This window comes from Mangifera indica, chromosome 4 (assembly GCF_011075055.1).
Source record: "Mangifera indica cultivar Alphonso chromosome 4, CATAS_Mindica_2.1, whole genome shotgun sequence".
In the NCBI taxonomy this organism is placed as follows: Eukaryota; Viridiplantae; Streptophyta; class Magnoliopsida; order Sapindales; family Anacardiaceae; genus Mangifera; species Mangifera indica.
Genome location: NC_058140.1, coordinates 10,045,136 through 10,067,593, shown reverse-complemented (window position 1 = coordinate 10,067,593; position 22,458 = coordinate 10,045,136). Strand labels below are relative to the sequence as shown.

General features: G+C 35.1%; 1 protein-coding gene across 5 annotated transcripts in view; it reads left to right on the top strand.

Moving 5' to 3' along the window:
* Window positions 1-2,602: 2,602 nt before the first annotated feature.
* LOC123214417 (transcription initiation factor TFIID subunit 1-like) overlaps window positions 2,603-22,458 on the top strand; it is a 36,115-nt gene continuing 16,259 nt past the window's right edge. The window contains exons 1-11 of one of the 5 annotated variants that reach the window (XM_044634166.1): window positions 2,603-2,757; window positions 3,320-3,385; window positions 3,693-3,799; window positions 4,054-4,116; window positions 4,238-4,283; window positions 5,879-6,136; window positions 12,644-12,765; window positions 12,861-13,029; window positions 13,158-14,265; window positions 15,973-16,175; window positions 16,324-16,561. In XM_044634166.1, the coding sequence (XP_044490101.1) occupies window positions 3,337-3,385; window positions 3,693-3,799; window positions 4,054-4,116; window positions 4,238-4,283; window positions 5,879-6,136; window positions 12,644-12,765; window positions 12,861-13,029; window positions 13,158-14,265; window positions 15,973-16,175; window positions 16,324-16,561 (2,363 nt within the window). In that variant the 5' untranslated portion in view covers window positions 2,603-2,757; window positions 3,320-3,336. Of the gene's footprint in view, window positions 2,758-2,909; window positions 2,930-3,319; window positions 3,386-3,692; window positions 3,800-4,053; window positions 4,117-4,237; window positions 4,284-5,878; window positions 6,137-12,643; window positions 12,766-12,857; window positions 13,030-13,157; window positions 14,266-15,972; window positions 16,176-16,323; window positions 16,562-22,458 lie in introns of those variants that run through there. The other 4 variants (XM_044634164.1, XM_044634165.1, XM_044634168.1 and 1 more) reach the window with 4 other exon arrangements.

Here is a 22,458-nt window from a genome sequence, read left to right as displayed (position 1 = left end):
AAATAATTCCAAATTATTTAAAAATCAATTTGAAAAAGTGTTGGGAACTGACGTGGCCATGCACGATTGCGAGGTTACCAATTCATCCAGGTATTCCAAATTTCCAATAATTATTGGGTGTTTTGACTTAAATATAAAATTTAATTATTTGATGAAAATTATTAACAATTTAAAAGTTAATTAATTGAAATTAACACTGATTATCATTCATGCATGTAAGGTTTAGTAACACCTTATATTGAAGGATAAGACTTTTAAAGTAGAGTGTTATAGTTTCATGTAACACATATAACTAGTAGCCTTTTGGGATAATTTTGTGAGTTATGGCAAGAAGTAGTTTGATTGTATAATAATTGATTTTGTATATGCCCCTGATTTTTTTTAATGGTATCGATTAACTATAATAAGAAAAAAAAAACGTAACTTATTATAGGCAAATGACTCTTTCTCACATAAACTTTGATAACATAATAATTTTTTATTAAATTTAAAAAAAAAATTTCCCATCACTTTTCAAAATTAAACATTAATTTTAACAGTTAAATAATATTTTTATTATTTTGTATAATATATAATAAGATTAAGTCACTTACATTTTTATCGATACAAACAAATTATATTTTTATTTTAACTTTTTTTTAGTCAAATGGCTATTTTTCATCCAAGATTTATTGAAATAACAAATTTTTACTTTTTTTAATTTAAAAAAAAATTATTTTTCACCCTTATGTTAAATTTGTTAAAAAAATATGTTTTTTAATAAAACTATTGAAAAGACAAAAGAATCTTCAAATTAAGTAATATTTTGCCCTCAAAATTTGATTAAATGATCTTTGTATTTATGACTTACATTAATTTTAATTAAAAATAATAAAAAAATTAAAAACATTTATCATGTATTATTAGTCATTTGAAATATATGGAAAATCACAACAATTGATGGGTTTTCTATCAAAATTACATCAAATTGGTGTGATTTAATTGTAAACCATCTGTCTTTCTTCGACAAATCTACACAAGTCATCTCTATATGCTCTCTTTGGTTTTAATAGTAGGTTCATACACTCAATTTTGGTTGTAAAGGCTTCTAAGGTTATATGTGTTTATCTCTTCTTTATCTCTAACATTTGTTAATATTTGGTTAGGTTTTCTTCAGCCCAATTATCTCATTTGTCTTGGTCTCTTCAGTCGATATTTGTTTGTGCCTTCATTGATGTTGTCAATCAAAGATTTTTTTTTATTGGAGTTTCAAATTGAGCATGATTACTTTGGCTTCATCAATTTGGTTCTTCAGCTATGACATTTACATGCATTTTTTATGTCGACATATCAAAATGTAATTAACTCTTCAGAACAGTTACATGTAATTAGATGTTGTCATTACCTATGACTTCCTCATTGTGATGCACAACCTTTTTTGGTTTTTCAGATATGCACTTTTGTGACTCCTAATGACAACTTGTTCTCCAGCCTACCTTATCCTTGTCTCTAAACATGTTGTGCTCCTTCACTCTCAATCAATCTAGTCATCTCTCTTGTATAACAATCACAATCTTTCACAAACAACCTCCAACCTCTCATGTTTGTTGTCGCGGGTGAGTTTTTTAGCTCATGTGTGTTTGTTGTTTGTTTTGGCCAAAGTAGGCTTTTGGCCTTGGTTGTGCTTCTTGTTGTAGGCCCTTGATTGTCATTTGGACATTTATTGACACCAAACATTGAATCTTATATATATTTAAAGTGTATTTAAAGTTAAAAGGTAATTTGATTATACTATTAAGAGTATAAGATATATAAATTCTATTATAATATTTGAATAAGATAACATCAATACTCTTTAACTATTAAGACTATTGGTTGACATTGACAAACAAATGGAAAAATGACTATTTCACATTTAAATGGTGTGGATATGTCATTTCATAGGGTGGGAAATAGTTAATTAGCCTATTTTTCTTTTTTTATCTCCATCTTCCTTTTTATATTTTTCCCTTTCTTCTACTTTCTCACTTTTTAGCCACAAAAATACACCTAGGAAGATTTAACAGATCTAAACTCGTTGAAGTTTGTGCACGTAACAAGATATTTTGAAATTAATGTAAATAATAAGAATTAGTCAAAATAGAGCTTGTCAATAATAAATCTAAACAAGAAGCAACAAATCAATCAATAATTTGTTGGCAACAATGCATAGGTGACAATGACATAAGGTTATTTGGCGACAACATACGAGTGACAATAATAAAAGAGGAATAGTCTTATTGACGATATTTTATAAATTTTTTTTATAATTATTAATCAATAATGAATAAAAATTTTATAAATTTTTTGGAGGCAATCTATTAGTTAACTTCAATAAATACAAAAAGCATTTTAATCTTTTCAATAAATTTGGAAAAAATTTAATCGTTATATTAACACATTTAATTGATAGGTTAAAAAATGTACTTTTTGAACTCTAAGACTAAAAGGTTTCATTTTATCAAAGTTTGGGCGCGAATCGTGTACGACCAAGGTGTCCCCTTGCGTCAAGCATTATCTTTCACAATCACAGGCTCTGAACAAAATCGGACGAGCATTATATTAACACGTCAGTATCCCAGTGGTTCTGACCACACCGGATCACCAGCATGATTCTATGAACTGACCTTAAGGGTTCCCACCGATGTAGATGGCTAACGCTCAAACAACTCTAGAAATTTTTTTCTCTTCTTATTTACCAGCCGCTGCTAGTCAACATGCCTCGCCGAAGCTCTGGGGGTCAGTGGCCGTTCAGAAATATTTTGATCTTTTTGCGCATTTGCATTTACTCTAAGATGTTATTTTTGTTTGCTGCTAAATAATCATGTATTTATTGAAAGAGGAAAAGTCAATTAAGTCTAATTAGTTGGTTTAAAATCATTAAGCTAGTTGCTGTTTCGGGTTTCGAATGGTAAAGTTTCTTGCTTTTTATGGTTTTGAGTTAAGTTTTCTTCTATGGTTTAGAATAGAGAATTTTGTTATGGTTAGGGTTTTGATGTGTCATTATGAATTGGATGTTAATTACTTGTAAAACGATAGAGTGAGCGTTAATTGTTGTGTAGATTATATTTATGTTTTAGTATAGAAGTAATTGGGAGCATAATGTGAGGTATATCATTTAGTTAATATGATTTTGTTCGTTCTAGGGTTTGATTAGTTGAGAATTGATTGTACCCTCAAATTAGAGGGATTTGAAAAATTTTAACTGTTTTTTAATTCTCATTTTGGATTCTAAGCAAAATGTTTAAAATCCTGTCTTTTGTTAATCATGTGTTTCACTGTTACTGTTATTGTTGTGCAGAGCTTTTGTTATAATAAATGGGTGGTTCCGAGTCTGGCAGTGGTTCGAAGGATGGTCGGGATGAAGGTGAGTTGATTGCCCCAAGTATTAAAATATTTAAATGTTACCTAGTATATTATGCCACTTTCTTGTTAGCTTGATGGTAGGCATGAAGTTCACAGTAATGTGGGGAAATAAGTAGAGGTATGGAAAACTAAGTTTAGAGTAAAATTTATGATTCTATGGCATGGGTGCATAATTCTGTGATCTGGCCATCAAAAGGTTGGCATTTTTATGCATTGTAATTTTGTGCATGTTAGGAAACCTATAGTATTTTGCTTTTATTTGATATAGCGCTTGTTTTTAAACCTTACGTATATTTTTAAATTGGCAGATGATGAGGAGGAATATGAGGATGTTAATGGGGGTAACCGGCTGTTGGGATTTATGTTTGGCAATGTTGACAATTCGGGTGATCTGGATGTTGATTACCTTGATGAGGTGATTTTTAACCTTTCCTTGCATGCATTTTATCATGATATGTTAAAATAAATGGTGGTAATAACTTTCCTGATGTATACAAGCTTTGATATTAACATAACACACTCAGTCATCTTATAGGTCTTTCAAGTTGTTGGTGGGGGTAAATTTATTGCAAATTTGGATCCATTGTTTCTTTTAAAGTTGATTTTCTATGTTTTTTGTTTTTTATCTGTGTGATTGCACTAATTATTAGAATACAATTACCTTTGCAGGATGCAAAGGAGCATCTTGCTGCATTGGCTGACAAGCTGGGTTCATCTCTCACAGATATAGATGTATGGAAATCATATTCTTGTGTTTTGGCTTTATTGTTCTCTATATTTTACAGAACTTCTAATGGATGCCCTTGATTTTTTTATTGGTGTTACACTTAATGAGGTTGTTTAATTTTTTCAGTTGTCAGTAAATTCACCTCAAACTCCAGCTGATCCTGCTGATCAAGGTGATGTTGTCTGCCAGGAAAATCTCTCTCATGCAATGTTTGATGTTGTTAGTATCTTTGTTTCCACTGCTAACTAGCAATTTGTTTTTGTTGTTTTCAACATTTAATCATTTCGAAACACATTTAGTGGTTATTGCTTGTTGTACACTGTTTCACTCGACGAACTGAGTTCAGTATACGCAAAAGACTGCTTTTATTTGGATATCCTCTGGATGGTCACCTTTTTGCTAATGGTTTTATTCGGTTCTGTTCTGTTGCTGTTTTAGAAGTGATTGGGGACTCAGGTGCTTATTATATATATAAAGGAAATTTAAGTCAAACTAACACTTTCCTGCTTGTATTATTTTAATGGTCTGTTATGCTAGAATGACTTGGATATCAGCAGACTTGAAGTTATGTTGCTCGTTACAACATGATTGGATACTATTAGGTCCCGGATATGTCACCTGAAAGAAGAGAGCACAAGGGAGTGGGACACATGGCAACAGCAGGCTCAACAACAAATTAGTGCATGCGGATACACCTGGCAGTACAAGATTGGAGCAGATGTTTTTCCGCACAATCCCTCCGCCTTTTTGTTGTTACCCAGTGCCTTGCTTTCTGTTGGTGGTCCTGGAAGCTGTGTGCATGCCATCTGCTCCTATCTTGTACTGCCAGGTGTATCTGCATGCACTAATTTGTTGTTGAGCCTGCTGTTGCCACGTGTCCCACTCCCTTCTGCTCTCTTCTTTCGGGTGACGTATATCTGGGACCTAACAGATGCATACTGGAAATTTTACTAAGCAATAAAAAAATTGTATGGCTTGCCATTCCATAACCTTATACATTGGTGTTGATGCTTAAAAGTTAAGTTACCATTTGTAAAACAATTTTTTGTGGACAGTGTTTAAGGCAACCGTTAAACACCTGGGTCCAAAGATGAATCCAAAGAGTGAGAGAACCATTGACCTTTTAGTTGATACCAAGGGCTTCTGTAAACAGAATTACCATCCATTAAATAAAGGATGGCGTTACAAATGCCAGAATATGCTTGTGAAGAATCACCTGATCGACAATTTGCACCAATAGGAAAGAGATAATGAGAGTTTAATGACATTGGTTGCACACTTCCATTTTATTTTAGTCTGGAAGAGAAAACCTGAAATTCATTCTTTTGTCCATCAACTAACATCAAGAAACCCTAGTCTTAACCAAAGAGTTGAAGGACTACGTGATCACAATTTTAATTGAAGGTCAAAGGTGATTGATGTTCAACTACTATATCGTAATTGTATTGTTTGAGCCTTCAAGGCCTTTATGAAGAAGCATTCCCTGATTACTGCTATTTTCCTAGCCCATTTTGACTGTAATTTTTCCATTTTTCTTCCACCTTCTATTTGTAATCCTTGCTTTTTATTTTTACTTATCAATTAAAAAATTAAATCTACTTTTACAGTTTTACATGTCTGATTTTCTTTTGGCTGGAGAGATGAGGTAATTAGCCTTTAGATTATTGAACTGTCTTCTTGAACTTTGCATTAATTCATAGCTTTAAGTGTCATCTGTATGTGGCCTTATATTCTGATTACAAGTTAAATTTGGATTTCTACTGCTAGATTATGATGAAAAAGCTGAAGATGCCATTGATTATGAAGATATTGATGAGCAGTATGAGGGACCAGAGACTGAAGCCGTCAGTGAGGAGGACCACTTGTTACCAAAAAAGGAATACTTTTCTGCTGAAGTTTCTCTGGCTACTTTGAAGCCTACAACTTCTCTGTTTGATGATGAAAATTATGATGAGGATGATGAAGCTGAAAATGAACAGGAGGTAGTGGATAGAGAAACTGAAGTTTCTACCATATCTTTGTCAGGTTAATTGATATTTTCCTGGTTTATTATTTTTAATTTTAGTTTTTGGGTTGACTGCTAGAATTTGATGTATATATTGGTTATAAAAAAGAAAACTATATCATTATCAGGTTTAATATGGGATAAAACAAATTTTAACTCCATAAAAGAAAACTATATCATTATCAGGTTTAATATGGGATAAGACAAATTTTAACTCCATATCTTCACTTTGTTAGTTGGGGGGCTTTTATTGTATTACAGTGATCTGATATTAGATATTTTCTTCGTCTAAACCTCATCAAGATTTTGACATATGTTGTCCTGTCTTAAAAATTGATAGTCTATTGTTCATCTTTTAACTTCTGTAGTTTCACAGGGTTCACTTACATCCCGATTATTATTATGAATTTTTGTTGCTGGTCATTGTTATTATTGCTGCAGTACCATGATGCTGATAGTTTCCACATAAAACCATCTTCAAATATCCTTACTGAATTATAAGATCATAACTGATAATCAGTGCTAATATATATTTTCATTCACAACTTGAGCTAACCGGATTAACTATATAAAGTAGGTTTATTTAGATTATCAGTTCAGACAAACTACTCCTGTTTTCACGTGCTGTATCTTTCTATGGAGTGATTAGCTTCCAGGGCCTCCAAGTCATCCCATTATATGTTAGTTGAGTTGGGTTACAAACACATTTACTAATTTTCAAATCTATAACATAATTCAACATAGATCATATTTTATGCTCTATGTTTATTTTCAAACACACTGCTTGAGCAGACTGTTTCACTTGTCAAATTGCTCAAGCCTATGTATAGCATTTAATTTGGGATACGTGGTTTGTTTGGGTCTGAAAGGAATGTCATTCATCTTTTCTTGAACCTAATATTGTTCAGATTGAAATGCGTGAGTGGTGTGAAACGACTCAACAAAATTTTCATCCTTACAGTAAATATTAAGTTGGGGATTGTTATATAGGAGTTGGTTCAACAAATATAACTTTTTCTCATGCATACTAGAATCATTGGCTGGCTAGTTAGGTTGTTACATTGCCGAATGTTTAAAGTGATTTCCACTCCACATTTTTAAGTATGCTTGCTGCTTGTTTGTTATTTCTTAAAATCATTATATTATTTAAATATTTATAGATAATGTACTTAAGCAAGTTCATTCAAGTGGAATAAGAATTTGACTCTGTTGAGTTGTATATGAGTTGTATCTCTAAATTAGGAAGGATATAATTAGAGATAATTAAGGATATAATTAGGGATAATTAAGGAGATTGTATCTTAGTAAAACTAGGAAAGTACATATACTATTTCCTACTCTAGGATTTAGAAATTCATATAAGTATTGATGTAAATTCACTTTTCAATATAGAATATTTTTCTCAAGGTTATTTCATATGGTATCAGAGCCAATTTAGGCTTTCAAAATTTTTCCGGTAACCTTGGTTTATTTTCCGGTGAACTTTTCCGACGTTCTTTTCCGACCATCGTGTTTCTGTCCTTTTTCGGTGGCCGTGTCTACACCATTGTGATCGGTACGACTTCACCGACAATTCCCTGAAAAGAGAGCCGTCATCCGTCGATTCACGCGCCATCACGCGCCGAGCAGACGTCTGACTACCTCCATCGTCGATCTGGTTCTCTGACGAGCGTGCATCGACACCGCCTCTTCCAGTCCTCTCAGAAGACGCCGGCGAGTCTGTCTGTGGTGACTTCATCATCATCGATCATCGGAATTGGCGTCACGCTCCAGCTGTTTCTATCTCGGATTATCATCTCCGATCTGCTTTCCCGGCACGCGTTATGCTACACTACCGGCACTGTTGAACTTGGAATATTCCGACGAGTAATCAACTCATAGTCTCTTCGCTGTTCGTCGCCGTCGTCGTTCGCCGGAACAGTCCCACAGTGTTGATTTTGTTAATTTTCTTTTATTAATGGCCAGTGAAGGATCTTCAAAATCAGGTGCATTTACTCCATTTCTCTCCCTTCCTGTTATTACTACTGAAAAATTATTAGGAAGTATTAATTATACGTCATGGGCTGCATCTATAGAGTTATGGTTTACAGGACAAGGTTTAGAAGACCATTTGACCGTTCGAGCTACTGATTTGACAGAAACTGATATAAATAAAGGTAGTTGGGTCAAAACTGATGCATTATTGTGTAGTCTGCTATGGCAATCTATTGATCCATTTCTCTACCCTATTTACAAAGCTTATAGAACATGTGTTGATATTTGGAATCAAGCCAAATTGCTTTACACTAATGATGTTCAACGGTTATATTCGGTTGTCTCTAATATGGTTAATCTGAAACAACAAGATATGAGTATACCAGACTTCCTGCGGTGGATGTCATCTTTGAAAGTTGAATTTAATGCTATTTTACCTGTCAGGAAGAGTGTAGCTGAGGATTTAGCACAACGTGATAAGTTTTTTATGGTCTTAACTCTCACTGCAATTAATCCAGATCTTGCTCCTGTTAGAGATCAAATCTTGGGAAGTGCAACCATTCCAACATTGGATGATGTATTTGCTCGTCTGCTCAGAGTTTCCTCTACCACAGGACCCACTGTTACAGATTCTGCTGCCCTAGTCTCTCGATCTCCAAACCACTCTAGAGAGTCAAGTGACCGTGGGAGTAGAGGCGGTCGTCCAAGATGCAATTACTGTAATAAATGGGGGCATACTCGAGACAAATGTTATAAGCTACATGGGAGACCTACACACAATGTCAATGTTGCACAATCAGTCCCTCAATCAGCTCCTCTTGATCATCATTCAGAGATTTCAGCAAGACAGTCTCAATCAGTTCCTCAGTCAGTTACTCTCACTGGAGCTGATTATGAAGAATACCTTCAGTACCAGACGACGAAACAGTCATCTCAATCCTCTGTTGCTTCCTTTGCCCAGTCTGGTAATTCGATTGCTTGCCTATCACAATCCTCCACTCTAGGACCTTGGGTCCTAGATTCAGGTGCCTCAGATCATATTTCTGGTAACTCTAGTTTATTTTCACATTTTAATCATTCCAAATCTTTTTCTTCTGTCACACTAGCGGATGGCACAAAATCTATAGTTAAAGCCGTAGGACATGCTAATCCATTACCAAATCTCTCTTTAGATTCGGTTCTTTATCTTCCTAATTGCCCATTTAATCTCGTTTCCGTTAGTAAATTAACACGAGCCTTGAATTGTTCCATTACATTTACTAATGATGTCTTTGTTATACAAGATCGAAGTTTGGGCAAGATGATTGGCACAGGATGTGAGTCACAAGGGCTTTATCACTTGTCCCTTCCTTCTTCCGCTGCTTGCACTACTATTGAGTTTCCAACTCTTCTTCATAATCGTTTGGGGCATCCTAGTCTCTCCAAGCTTCAGAAGATGGTCCCTCATTTATCTAGTTTGTCATCTCTTGAGTGTGAGTCTTGTCAACTTGGGAAGCAGTCTCGTAGTTCCTTCCCAAGGCGTGTCAATAATCGAGCTTCGTCTCCTTTTGAGTTAGTTCACTCCGATGTGTGGGGTTCTTGTCGAGTCAAGTCTACTTTAAATTTTCAATATTTTGTGACATTCATTGATGATTATTCGCGTTGCATGTGGATATTTTTAATGAAAAGTCGATCTGAGTTATTTTCTCATTTTCAGTCATTTTGTGCCGAAGTTAAAACACAATTTAATTCTTCTATACGCACATTACGTAGTGATAATGCGAGTGAATATTTTTCCACTTCTTTCACAAATTTCATGTCTTCTCAAGGGATTCTTCACCAGTCTTCTTGTGCTTACACTCCACAACAAAATGGGGTTGTTGAGCGCAAAAATAGACACCTCATTGAAACAGCTTGTACATTATTATTACATTCACATGCTCCTCTACCTTTTTGGGCTGATGCAGTTCTTATTGCTTGCTATCTCATTAATCGGATGCCCTCCTTAGTATTGCAAAATCAGATTCCACATTCAATTCTCTTCCCTACTGGCCTTTTATACACTATCCCTCCACGTGTCTTTGGTTGCACATGTTTTGTACATAACCTTTCCCCAGGTCTTGATAAACTATCTGCTCGGTCTATCAAATGTATATTTCTTGGTTACTCTCGTCTTCAGAAAGGTTATAAATGTTACTCTCCTACGACACGTCGTTACTTTATATGTACTAGTGTTACTTTCTTTGAGTCTTCTCCTTACTTCTCTTCATCTGAAACCCAATCTCCTATCACTGAGAGTCTTCCATTACCTACTTTTATTCCTACTTTTGATGTTCATCCTACAGTCGTTCCACAGTCTACCCTCACACAAGATTTAGCACCCGTTTCCCCGATTATTGACTCTCCTGCAGGTACTAATATCACTTCTATTGCTCCAACGGCTCCTGTTGACTCACTTTCTGCTGCCGCCTCTAGCCCGGCTGAGGTCCTACATCCTGATGACCAATTTCCTATTGCTATCCGTAAAGCTGTACGATCTTCTTGTAATCCTCATCCTATTTAAACTTTTCTTAGTTATCACCGTTTATCCTCACCATATTATGCCTTTGTGTCCTCTTTATCCTCCATTTCAGTTCCTAAATCTATTCGTGAGGCTCTTTCTAATCTAGGTTGGAGGCAAGCAATGGTGGATGAAATGACTGCATTACATCATAATGGTACTTGGAAATTGGTGAAATTACCTCCGGGTTATTCCACTATCGGCTGTCGTTGGGTTTACACAGTCAAGACTGGTCCTACTAGTACTATTGATCGTCTCAAGGCCCGGTTGGTCGCTAAAGGTTATACTCAGGTCTATGGTTTGGATTATGGTGACACATTTTCTCCAGTGGCTAAGATGTCCTCCGTTCGGTTATTCTTATCTATGGTTGCCATTCGTCATTGGCCCTTGTTTTAGTTAGACATCAAAAATGCCTTTCTTCATGGTGAGCTTCAGGAGGAGATATATATGGAGCAACCGCCTGGTTTTGTTGCTCAGGGGGAGTCTGATTTGGTTTGTAAACTTCGACGCTCACTATATGGCCTAAAACAATCTCCACGTGCCTGGTTTGGACGCTTTAGTACAGTTATTCAAGAATTTGGTATGACTCGATGTAAGTCGGATCATTCTGTATTTTACAAACACACGTTGCGAGGAAAGTGCATTTATCTAGTTGTTTATGTCGACGATATTGTTATCACTAGTGATGATCAGGAGGGTATCAATCAAGTAAAACAACATCTATTTAATCATTTCCAGACCAAAGACTTGGGAACACTTAAATACTTTCTTTGGATAGAAGTTGCTCAGTCTAAGACAGGTATTATTATCTCTCAGAGGAAGTATGCTTTGGATATTTTGGAGGAGACTGGGATGTTGGATTGTAAACCTATTGATAAACCTATTGATTCTCCTATGGACCCTAATACTAGACTTGTGCCAGGACAGGGGGAGCCACTTGTAGACCCTGGGAAATATCGGAGGTTAGTAGGTAAACTCAACTATTTGACTATCACAAGACCAGATATCTCTTTTCCAGTTAGTGTTGTCAGTCAATTTCTTCAATCTCCATGCGATTCTCATTGGGATGCAGCTATTCAGATCCTGAGATACATTAAGAAAGCACCAAGAAAAGGATTACTCTATGAAGATAAAGGTCATACTCAGATTGTTGGATATTCTGATGCTGATTGGGTAGGATCTCCGTTTGATAGGCGCTCGACTTCTGGATATTGTATTCTTGTTGGTGGTAACTTGGTTTCATGGAAAAGTAAAAAGCAAGATGTTGTGGCTAGATCAAGTGCAGAGGCAGAATATCGCGCTATGACATTGGCTACCTGTGAGCTTGTATGGTTGAAACAATTGGTTCAAGAGTTAAAATTTGCAGATATATCACAAATGAAGCTATTGTGTGATAACCAAGCAGCACTTCATATTGCTTCTAATCCAGTATTCCATGAGAGAACGAAACATATAGAAATAGATTGCCATTTAATTTGAGAAAAGATTTTATCAGGGTGTATAACTACCAACCATGTCAGCTCTAATGATCAGCTTGCAGATATCCTTACTAAGTCTCTTAGGAGTCCTCGTATTGAATTCATTTGTAACAAACTTGGTGCATATGATTTGTATGCTCCAGCTTGAGGGGGAGTGTTGAGTTGTATATGAGTTGTATCTCTAAATTAGGAAGGATATAATTAGGGATAATTAAGTAGATTGTATCTTAGTAAAACTAGGAAAGTACATATACTATTTCCTACTCTAGGATTTAGAAATTCATATAAGTATTGATGTAAATTCACTTTTTAATATAGAATATTTTTCTCAAGGTTATTTCATAGACTCGATTAGGAGCAGAAGACAGGGGGACAAGCTGCTTCAGGTTTTGGCTGTGAATTTTCTGTGCAGATCAGGGTTCCATGGTTTTTGAAAATTCAATAATCATTACATTTAGAACACTTGGTTGTTTTACCATGCAACCTTTTATATCTTGCCAGTTTGATTTTGAAAAAGTTCAGGATCACCCTTTCAGGTGAGCAGGATGAGTGTGTTAAAGCAGTTCCAGAAGGAGAAAAATCTCCTGAGGATGATCTTCAAGTTGGATCTTTTGATACTGAAGAAGCTATGGTGGACAGGGTAGAAGATCATTTTGAGGTCAGTTTGCTATGTGTTTTCCTTTTGTTATTATTATTATTATTATTATTTTTCCTTTTCTACCTTTTCATTTTGTTATTGGTAAAAACTAGCAGGAGGTGGCTGATATTTTGGAAGAGTCATTGGATGGCCAAGGTTCTGCACCACTACCAGTTTTGTGTGTAGAAGATGGAATGGTTATCTTACGGTTCTCTGAAATATTTGGTATTCATGAGCCTTTGAAGAAACGGGAGAAAAGAGAACAAAGATATTCCATTCATAAAGGTATGTTGTCATATTTCCTCACTGTAAGTTTCCAGGTCTCAATTGTCTGTTGAAGGTGGAGTTTTTTGTTTTTGGTTAGTTACTGTTCTAATTTTCTGGTATTCCATTATTTCCTTTGATCATTCCAGACAAATATAGTGCTTTGGATATTTCCAATCTTGTTGAAGAGGATGAAGAGACATATTTAAAGGGCTCAACTCAAGGTGTTTCATTTATCAAACAGGCTCATGCTGTCCAACATGATGCCTCCTTACATGATAATGATGTTTCAGAATCAGTAAAATTTGGTATGGTGCAAGATGTTACCCCTTTATCTGGACAACTTGATGAGCGAAGAAAGGATTCTTGTATTAGTGCAGAACCAATGAAAGAGGACTTAAAATTAAATCTTTCTGCAGGATGGCAGTCAATGTTGAATCCTAATTGTTTTCCTCTTGATCAGCACAACTGGGAGGACGACATCCTTTGGGACAGTTCTCCTGCAGCAAGTGAAAATTCTTTTGAGAGTTGTGATATCACTGACTTTGAAACTGCTCTTAATGGGGAACCAAGACTTGAGCCTAGGCAACGCATGCTTCATTCAGACGGCTCTATGAAGGCTGAGGAGGATCATAGTATTCTTTTGCGTAATTGTCATGTTCTGTTGGAGTCCCTTGGATCAGGAAATTTTTCAAATCATACAAATAATGGATTTCCAGGAAGCAAATACCATCCCCAAATTTTGAGGCTAGAGTCTCAATTGGACCTGGACAACACTAATAATGGAGATCATAGAAGGGAAAATATCTCTTTAGAGCCTTGCCAAACTGATGCTGTAAAACGCTTCAGTGAACTTTCTTTGCAAAACAGAGATATGATGGATGGAACTTGGTTAGACAATATTATGTGGGACCCGCAAGACACTGTAACAAAGCCTAAGCTAATTCTTGATCTTCAAGATGAGCAAATGCTTTTTGAGATTCTGGATAACAAGGACAGTAATGATCTTCAGCTTCATGCTGGGGCTATGATTGTTTCTCAATCTGTTAAATCAAGCAGTTTGGATTCTTTTGAGCTAGCTGGTCGTAAATATCAATGTGACTGGAAATTTAACATTGCAAATGACAAATTCTACATGAATGGGAAAATATCCCAGCAGCTGCAAACAAATTCTAATAAGCGTATACCGCATGGTATCAGAGTTCATCATTCTGCTCCTGCACTTAAGCTGCAGACAATGAAACTGAAGTTGAGCAAGTATGGGTGAATGCCATATCATCTGCTGTTCTTTTATTATATTGCATGGTTATAGATTTCTTTGACGCAATTCTTTGTGCTACATTGGTTTATTTTATTCTGTAGATGCCATATTATTAACCTGTTAAGTGAGGGTTTTACTTCAAAACGTTTTGGAGTTTCCTCCACTATGTTGAACTGTTGCCACTTCAGATTTCTTTAGCCCAAGCAAAAAATTATTTTTTTCAATTTTTTTTCTTGAAAATCATTGGAGAACAGTGTTGAATCATCCTGTCCTTAGAAGTAAGAATATTTAGATATAAATGAGATTCTGACCACTGGACCCAATGAATGAAGAGTGAGGATTTTGTTAACACATGAACATTTACAAGGATATTGAAGAAAACGTTCTAATGTTTCATTTTTTAAACTGTTTTATCATAACTGGTTCTTTTCCCACAAACTTCCCTACCACCTTTATGACATTGCTATATTCCTCGAGATATTGGGTATCTGGCATTCTGAGATTTGATACTTGAATAAATTCTTGAATTTGCATTGTTTCAAGTGAATCTTGAAAATTAAGAATATTACTTAATGCATGTGGTGTTTGTAAGTTATTGAATGGAAATATGTGATATTGGTAATCTGGAAACCAAGAATAATGGGTGACCTGGCCATGCTGTTGTCTTTCTGTAAGATGATAAATGCTTTTATATTTTTCTTGCTTGTCTTATTCATATATATATGAATCTCTTATATTCTCTCATACTTTTTCTCACATGGTTCTATATCTAGTAAAAAGCTTTTAAACATTGTACAACTGCTTCCAATTTTTTCTGTAATTACTGTTAACATTATAAACTCCATAGTCAGGGAGAAATACAACTAGTTTGAATGTACCTTAACCAGTAATTGGACTCCTTTTTGATAGGCAAGAAATTGGACTACTGCTGTTCTTCATTCTGAGTAATTAAGGATTTCCTAAATTCTTGTAGCTTACAAAATTTGAGAATTGATAGCAAATGCATTTTTAGGAAAATTAATAAGGCGGCGTGCCTTTAGGTACCTCTCCACTTTGTGTAACTGGAAGAGCTAGTAACTTTAATGTACCGGTAGAATCCTGTGGTTGGCCAATTGTATGCTTATGTATTTTTAATATTGATGGTTTTCCTATGAATATGAGAACATAGGTCCTTAGATTTGTTTCATAAATAGTTCAGTTATTTTTGTATTTAGTAATAAACTAATTGGCCATTGATTCAGTCCATCCAAACCTGCTTCCTCAATCATTTAGTTTCATCAACCTTAGATCCATTACCATCTTAGTTTATGTGCTTGGAGGATCAGCCCGTTTCCACAGGGGCAATGTTTCTTGGTTGTCACTCTTATTGGTCTGTTGTGACGTTTCTTAACTCGCAAGTGGTAAACTTGTTACTCTTTATGTTTGGATGGGCCCACTAAATTGGGCCTGGATTGGAAACTTTTATTGTTCTCCTATGAAATTGAATCTAATTCGCATCAATGGCATGTTATCTAGGTCCTATTATTCTGATGTATGATTTTGAATTTTTTTCTGTTATTTGGTATATTCTTAGTCATACGGAAAAACTTCTTTTAATATTTTATGCATGATTTGTGATGGTGTTCATTCTGTTTATGACTTAGTAATTTTGTGCTTGTTAAGCAGTATCATGTGGCTATTGATTCTTACCAACTGTTATGCAGTAAAGATATATCTAATTTTCACCGCCCGAAAGCATTATGGTATCCCCATGATAGTGAGGTGGCAGTCAAAGAACAAGGGAAACTGCCTACTCAAGGAACCATGAAGATTATCATAAAGAGCTTAGGAGGCAAAGGAAGTAAACTGCATGTGGATGCTGACGAAACCGTTTCTTCTATTAAATCCAAGGCTTCAAAGAAGCTAGGTTGTCATTATTCTTCGGCATGTGTTTTTTCAGTTTCTATGTGAATATTTTTTGGCATAATAAATCAGTTGGTGATTTTACATTGTGAAGGCTAATAATGTTCTAATTTCCCAAGGAGAGAGATTAATGATTGCTATTGTTTTTATAGATTTCAAGCCAGCAGAAACAGTAAAATTATTTTATTTGGGCAAGGGGCTTGAAGACCATAAAACTCTTGGTGAGGAAAATGTTCAACCAAACTCTTTGCTTCATCTTGTTCGTACAAAAGTACATTTGTTGCCAAGGGCACAAAAGCTTCCTGGGGAGAATAAGTCTTTGCGCCCTCCTGGAGCCTTTAAGAAGAAATATGATCTCTCTGTAAAAGATGGCCATGTCTTTTTAATGGAGTGAGTTATCTCTTCTTTTTAGCATCTTTATTTTTTTTTATTGGTTTTTGGTTTTTCTCTTCATATTTTGCTTATGAATCTGTTATTGCTTATATAATTCCCTTGATGGGTTTTTTCTATGCCATTTACAGATCTGATGTTTAATTTTTCAAGTTATCTTCCTGGCATCTTGTCATTGAACTATGAATGGATCTGGATCTTCTGTGAAGTGTTTGTTATTTTACATGTTATTTGATGAGCGTTCCGTGGGAGTGTAATAATTTTTGGTTTTATGTGGAGTATCTTAGCAACTCTAATATTATTTTACCAGGTCTTGGAAATATTTTGATTGGATTGTCTTGGTTACATCTGCTTTCTAAATGCATATTTATTAGTACTACAATGCATGTTATTCTTATTCTGTCTTTGCCTCCACATATTCTTTGATAGAATGCTCCGTATATGTCCTCTCTGTGAATGGGTGTTTTTTCATTTTTTGCATGTTAGACTCTTTTACTGACCCTTTGCCATGCAGCCATTATCATATATATGAGGTATGTATTCTTGGATATCTGAACTGGGGATAGTTGATGACACTGAACACTAAGAAACGAAATTGATTAGAGAAAGGAAAAATCGTATGTGAAGTTAGCAAAGCACTAGATTGAAAACTGTATTATAGCTTTGCAGAAAAAAAAAAAAAGAACCCTGAACTGGGTTCTTGAAAATGCACTTCTAAGGCAGATGCATGCTATAGGGTGGTTCTTGGAGGAGGTGAAGTGAAAAAAAGGATAAATCAAGAAGTTATTGAAATAGACAATAAAGAAGAGTAAAATTAAGTAGAAAGAATAGGAAAAGGAGAAATCCAAGAACAAAGAGAGAAATTGTTCGACCACCTGGTAATTTAGGATATTAGGATAATTATGACTGATTAAGGCAGTTTAGGATATAAGTAAATAATTAGGAATATTAGTATATTAGAGTATATTAGGAATTAGTTTATTAAGGTTCCAACTTGGAATTAAATTGAATAATTAATATTGCCAATTAGGGTTAGGTCTTAATTGGCAAGTGGAGCACCACTGGAGTCTTTTGGTGGAATCTTGAGATTTTATCTTTTTAATTGTAATCTCTATTTTTTTCCTTTAATAAAAAATCATTACATTCAGTAATAAAATTTTGAATTCCAGTCAGACAATCTAGGGTTAGCAACAATTGGTATTAGAGTATTGTTTCAAGCCTATGGTTAACACAAGGATGGAGAACAGAGTGGAATCTGTGGAGAAAATCAAGGAGTTAAAGGAGTAGATCCAAAAGATGGAAAAACTGCTATCAGAATTTCCATTCCAGAAATTGAAAGAGAAATTCTAGGAGATTTCGGCGATTGAAGACATGTTGGTTGCAATGGGAAGGAAACAAGCCAAGGTTGAAGAACAAATTGCACCCTATTTGGAATCACCATTCTATACCACCATCAATCATCACATACATTGACTTCTCAATCAATTTCACAATCAGTTCTACCCTCAAGCCTAGCACCAAACTGAACCTTTATTCACTTAGACTTCCTCACCATCCACTAAACGCCAAATTCCACAGGAATCACCATCCACTTATACTACACATTCACACCTAGCCTTATCAATCAATTGTTTTGTTGAGCCACAAATTCATTTGCACCCAATTTCCCTATTAACTAATTTCCCATATAAACCTGCCAACTCTACCATTTCAATTATCAAATATGCGGCACAATCTGTAAATTGTGAACCTGCTGTAAAAAAATATGAATAGAATTGTATTTCTCTTATTTGCAATTATCTCAATGGTACATAATTCATTTATGTTCTAAATCCAAAATAAGGTAACAAAAATTAAATTAATTAATATACAATATTACATAATAGGAAAACATATATTTAGAACTTATATTTAGAACATATGTTAACCTTGGAAGCTAAATTACTTAAAGAAAAGGAAACAAAATAAATGAGATCACACCAAATCTGAGTTCTAGGTAACAATCCTAGAATTATTCCACATTCCCCCTCAAGTTGATTATAGATATTTATTAAACCGAACTTGGAACTTAATTATTTGAAGTTGATACATAGCAGTGGCTTTGTTAGGATGTCAACAATTTGATGGCTTGTCGGTGTGTATGGCAGATTGATTAAATTTGAGTCAATCTTCTCCTTGAGGAAATGACGGTCTATTTTGATATGTTTGATATGATCATGAAGTACATGATTTCTAACAATGCTTATTGTTGCTTGGTTATTGCGAAGAACACTTGTGGAGTTTCCACATGGTGGTTTCAATTATGAGAGTAACCGATTTAGCCACATAACCTTACAGATGCTTAGGGTCATAGCTCTAAATTCAACTTCTACACTACTTACTACTACCGATTGCTTCTTACACTGCTAAGTCACTAAGTTCCTCCAAACATTGGAGTAGCATCTACTTGTTGACCTTTTATTAGTGGGAAATTTGGCCCAATTAGCGTCGGTGTATATACTGATTTCTCTACTCTCGGACTTCTTGACCAAAAGTCCCTCTCTTGGTGTCATCTTGAGATATTTGAGGATGCAATACATTGCTTTAAGATGATCTTATCTTGAATTGTACATAAATTGACTCATAATACTAACAGAGAAAACTATGTCAGGTCGAGTGTGAGAAAGGTAGATTAGTTTTCCCATAAATCGTTGATATCTTCCTTTATCAACTGGAGGAGTATCTTTATCCCAAACTCTTCGCAGAGTCTGTAGGTGTCTTAGCAGGTTTGCAACGAAGCATTCCTGTCTCCTTAAACAAGTCTAAATGTTGTTATGTTGAGAAACACAAATACATTTTCTTGACCAAGGAATCTCTATTATGAGAAAATACTTGAGAAATCCCAAATCCTTTATTTTGAATTCTATAGCCAAAACTTTCCTTAGTCTGATAATTTCTTCCTAAAAGTCACTTGTCATAACACTGTCATCAACATACACAATCAGAATAACTTTTTTACCTTTATTGGATTCTTTGAGGAATAAAGTATGATTTGTCTAGCATTGAGTTTATTCAAACTTTTCCATGGCTTTTGAGAATCTGTCAAACCATGCTCTAGAAGATTGTTTTACTCCATAGAGTGACTTATTGAGCTTACATACTTTTCTCAACCATTCAAGACCAAGGGGCAAGTCCATGTACACCTCTTCTCAAGATATCCGTTAAGGAATGCATTCTTGAGATCTAATTAGTGCAAGGGCCAATCGAGATTAACAACCACAAAAAGAAGTGTTCTGATTGTGTTGAGCTTTGCAACAAGGCAAAAGTCTCTCGATAATCGATCCCATAGGATTGAGTAAAACCTTGAGCAACCAATCTAGCCTTGTATCTCTCTATACTATTATTGACATTGTGCTTAATGGTGAAAATCCATTTGCCCCCTATGGTTTTCTTGTTATCTAGTAAGGTAGTCACTTTCCAAGTTCCTTCTCAAGTGCTCTAATTTCCTCTTCCATTGTTACTTTCCACTTTAGTTGTTTCAAGGCTTTATGGATATTATTAGGTGTCTCTGTGGAGATAAGCTCAAGTGTGAATGCTTTAAAAGTTGGAGACAAGCCTTCATAGGAAACAAAACATGAAATAAGGTGATTGGTGTATAAGTGAACACCTTTTCAGAGAGCAATAGGTCACCCAAGACCATCTGGTAACTCAACAATATTTTGGTCAGAAATAACATCATTGTTACTTAGTATTTCATAAGCCTTGGGGTTTGGTTCTGAGTCAAGGTTTTGCAAAGGATGAGTACTTGTCTCTGACTCATCTCGAGAAGTTGGAGAATTTGAAGAAACAACACCCGATTTTGGTTCAATTTCAGACTTTATAGACTAAGTTATTGCATGACTTAGTATGTTTGAAATTAGAGGGACATTTTCTGGTGGAACAATCGAAGGAGAAGTAGAAGATGCCAAAGGGACTGAGGGACTTGTGTAGGGATTAAATTCAAATGTGGTGGAGTCATTTTTATCCCAAAAATGATATTCTTCAATTGCCTCACTCTTCCCTTGAATATTAGATTTTGGGTAAAAAAGTTGATTTTCTATGAAGGTAACATCCATTGAAACAAAAATTCGACCTTTTTGAAGAGAATAACACTTATACCTGTTTTGTGTAGAAGAATACCCAAGGAAGATGCATTTTTCAAATTTTGGGTCCAATTTGCTTTGGTGGGGTTGATTTATGTGAACAAAGGCTGAACAACCGAATACCTTCAATGGAACGGTAAGGATGAGGTGAGAATTTGGAAAGAACTCAAGGACTTGACTCAGTGTTTTTAAATTTAAAACTCATGATGACATTTTGTTCATGAGATGTGTAGATATAAGGATAGGTTCCCTCCAAAAGAATTTTGGAACATTGGAGGTGAACATAAGAGATCTAGTCACTTCCAACAAGTGTCTATTTTTCCGTTTTGAGACTCCATTTTGTTGTTGAGTTTCAACACAAGAACTTTGTTGGACAATTCCCTAATCAAGGAGATATTTTTCTAGGTGAAAAGAAAAATATTCTTTGGCATTATTAGTTCAAAGGATTTGAATTTTGCTATTAAACTGGGCATTGACCATTATGTTGAAATTTTATAAAAATTTTCCTACTTCGGATTTCTCCCTCATAAGAAATAGCTTTGTGACTTAAGTATGATCATTGATAAATAGAACAAACCATCTAGATCCTCTGATATTTTTTATTTTGGATGAACGCCCACATGTTGCTATAAATAAGAGCAAAAGGACGAGATGATTTGTATGGAACACTTTGATATGAATTTCAAATATGTTTTGACGGTTGACAAATCTCACAATGAAAGAAATTTGAATTTTTATTTAGAAATAAAGATGAGAACAATTTCACAAGGTATGAAAAACTTGGATGACCTAATCGATATCTCTGTTTTGAGAAGACATTGAAGATGACAAAAGATTTTGAGGTACACACTTGGTATGATGGGGGACCGAGACATTCAATTCATGGAGGGAATCAAGGCTATAATATGGAAGGAAAAAAGGTCAAAAGAAGACCTGAGGTGAGAGAGAGATTGGGTGGAAAGGGAGAATGGAGAGTAGAATGACATTAAAAACTTATGAAAAGAGGGTGATAGGGTGGAAAACATAAAAAAATATGGAAGGAACAAGTCAAACACAAGAAAATGACATGGCATATGATGTGGACATGTATGATAATGTGGGAGAGTCATTAGCCTATATAAAAGGCTTAAGTATCCAATAGTGTTGCAGCGCATAGAGATGAACATGCATCTTTATGCGTGATTTGTTTGTACAAAATTGCAGCATGTAAAGATGAACATGCGACTCCATGTGTGTCCTTCATTTTTGCAGTCGTATATAAAGGGCTTAAGTGTCCAACAAAATTGCAACACATAGACATTTAATAAGTTTTGACTTGCTTGATTTATGACGTGGCACATGATGTGGTCACCATCGTTGTTTGAGGAGATTGTGAAAAGAGAGGCAATTGAAGAGGAAGACAATGAGATCTAAGTTTAGCCACCATTGTTGTTGTTTGAGGAGGAATTTGCAAAAATAGCGGTGATTAACTAGGAAGACGACAAGATCAAGGTTGGATTTGGAGTCCTTGGTGCATTCTCGATGGTGGACAATGTCAAATTTCTCATGAAAAAGGTCATGAGGTTGGGATTTGGGAGATATGTGTCAGGACTTAGGACAAACAATGTTACAGTGGTGTTTCTGGTGATGGTGGATAAGACTTTTTCGACCACTAGCAGTATTTGGACTATTGGCAAAACGGGTGAAATTTTTTCAAAATGGGTAGGAATAAATGTAAAAAAAAAAAAACATCAAAATGTGTGTAAATAAAAGTTAAAATAAAAATAGACTTTCCAA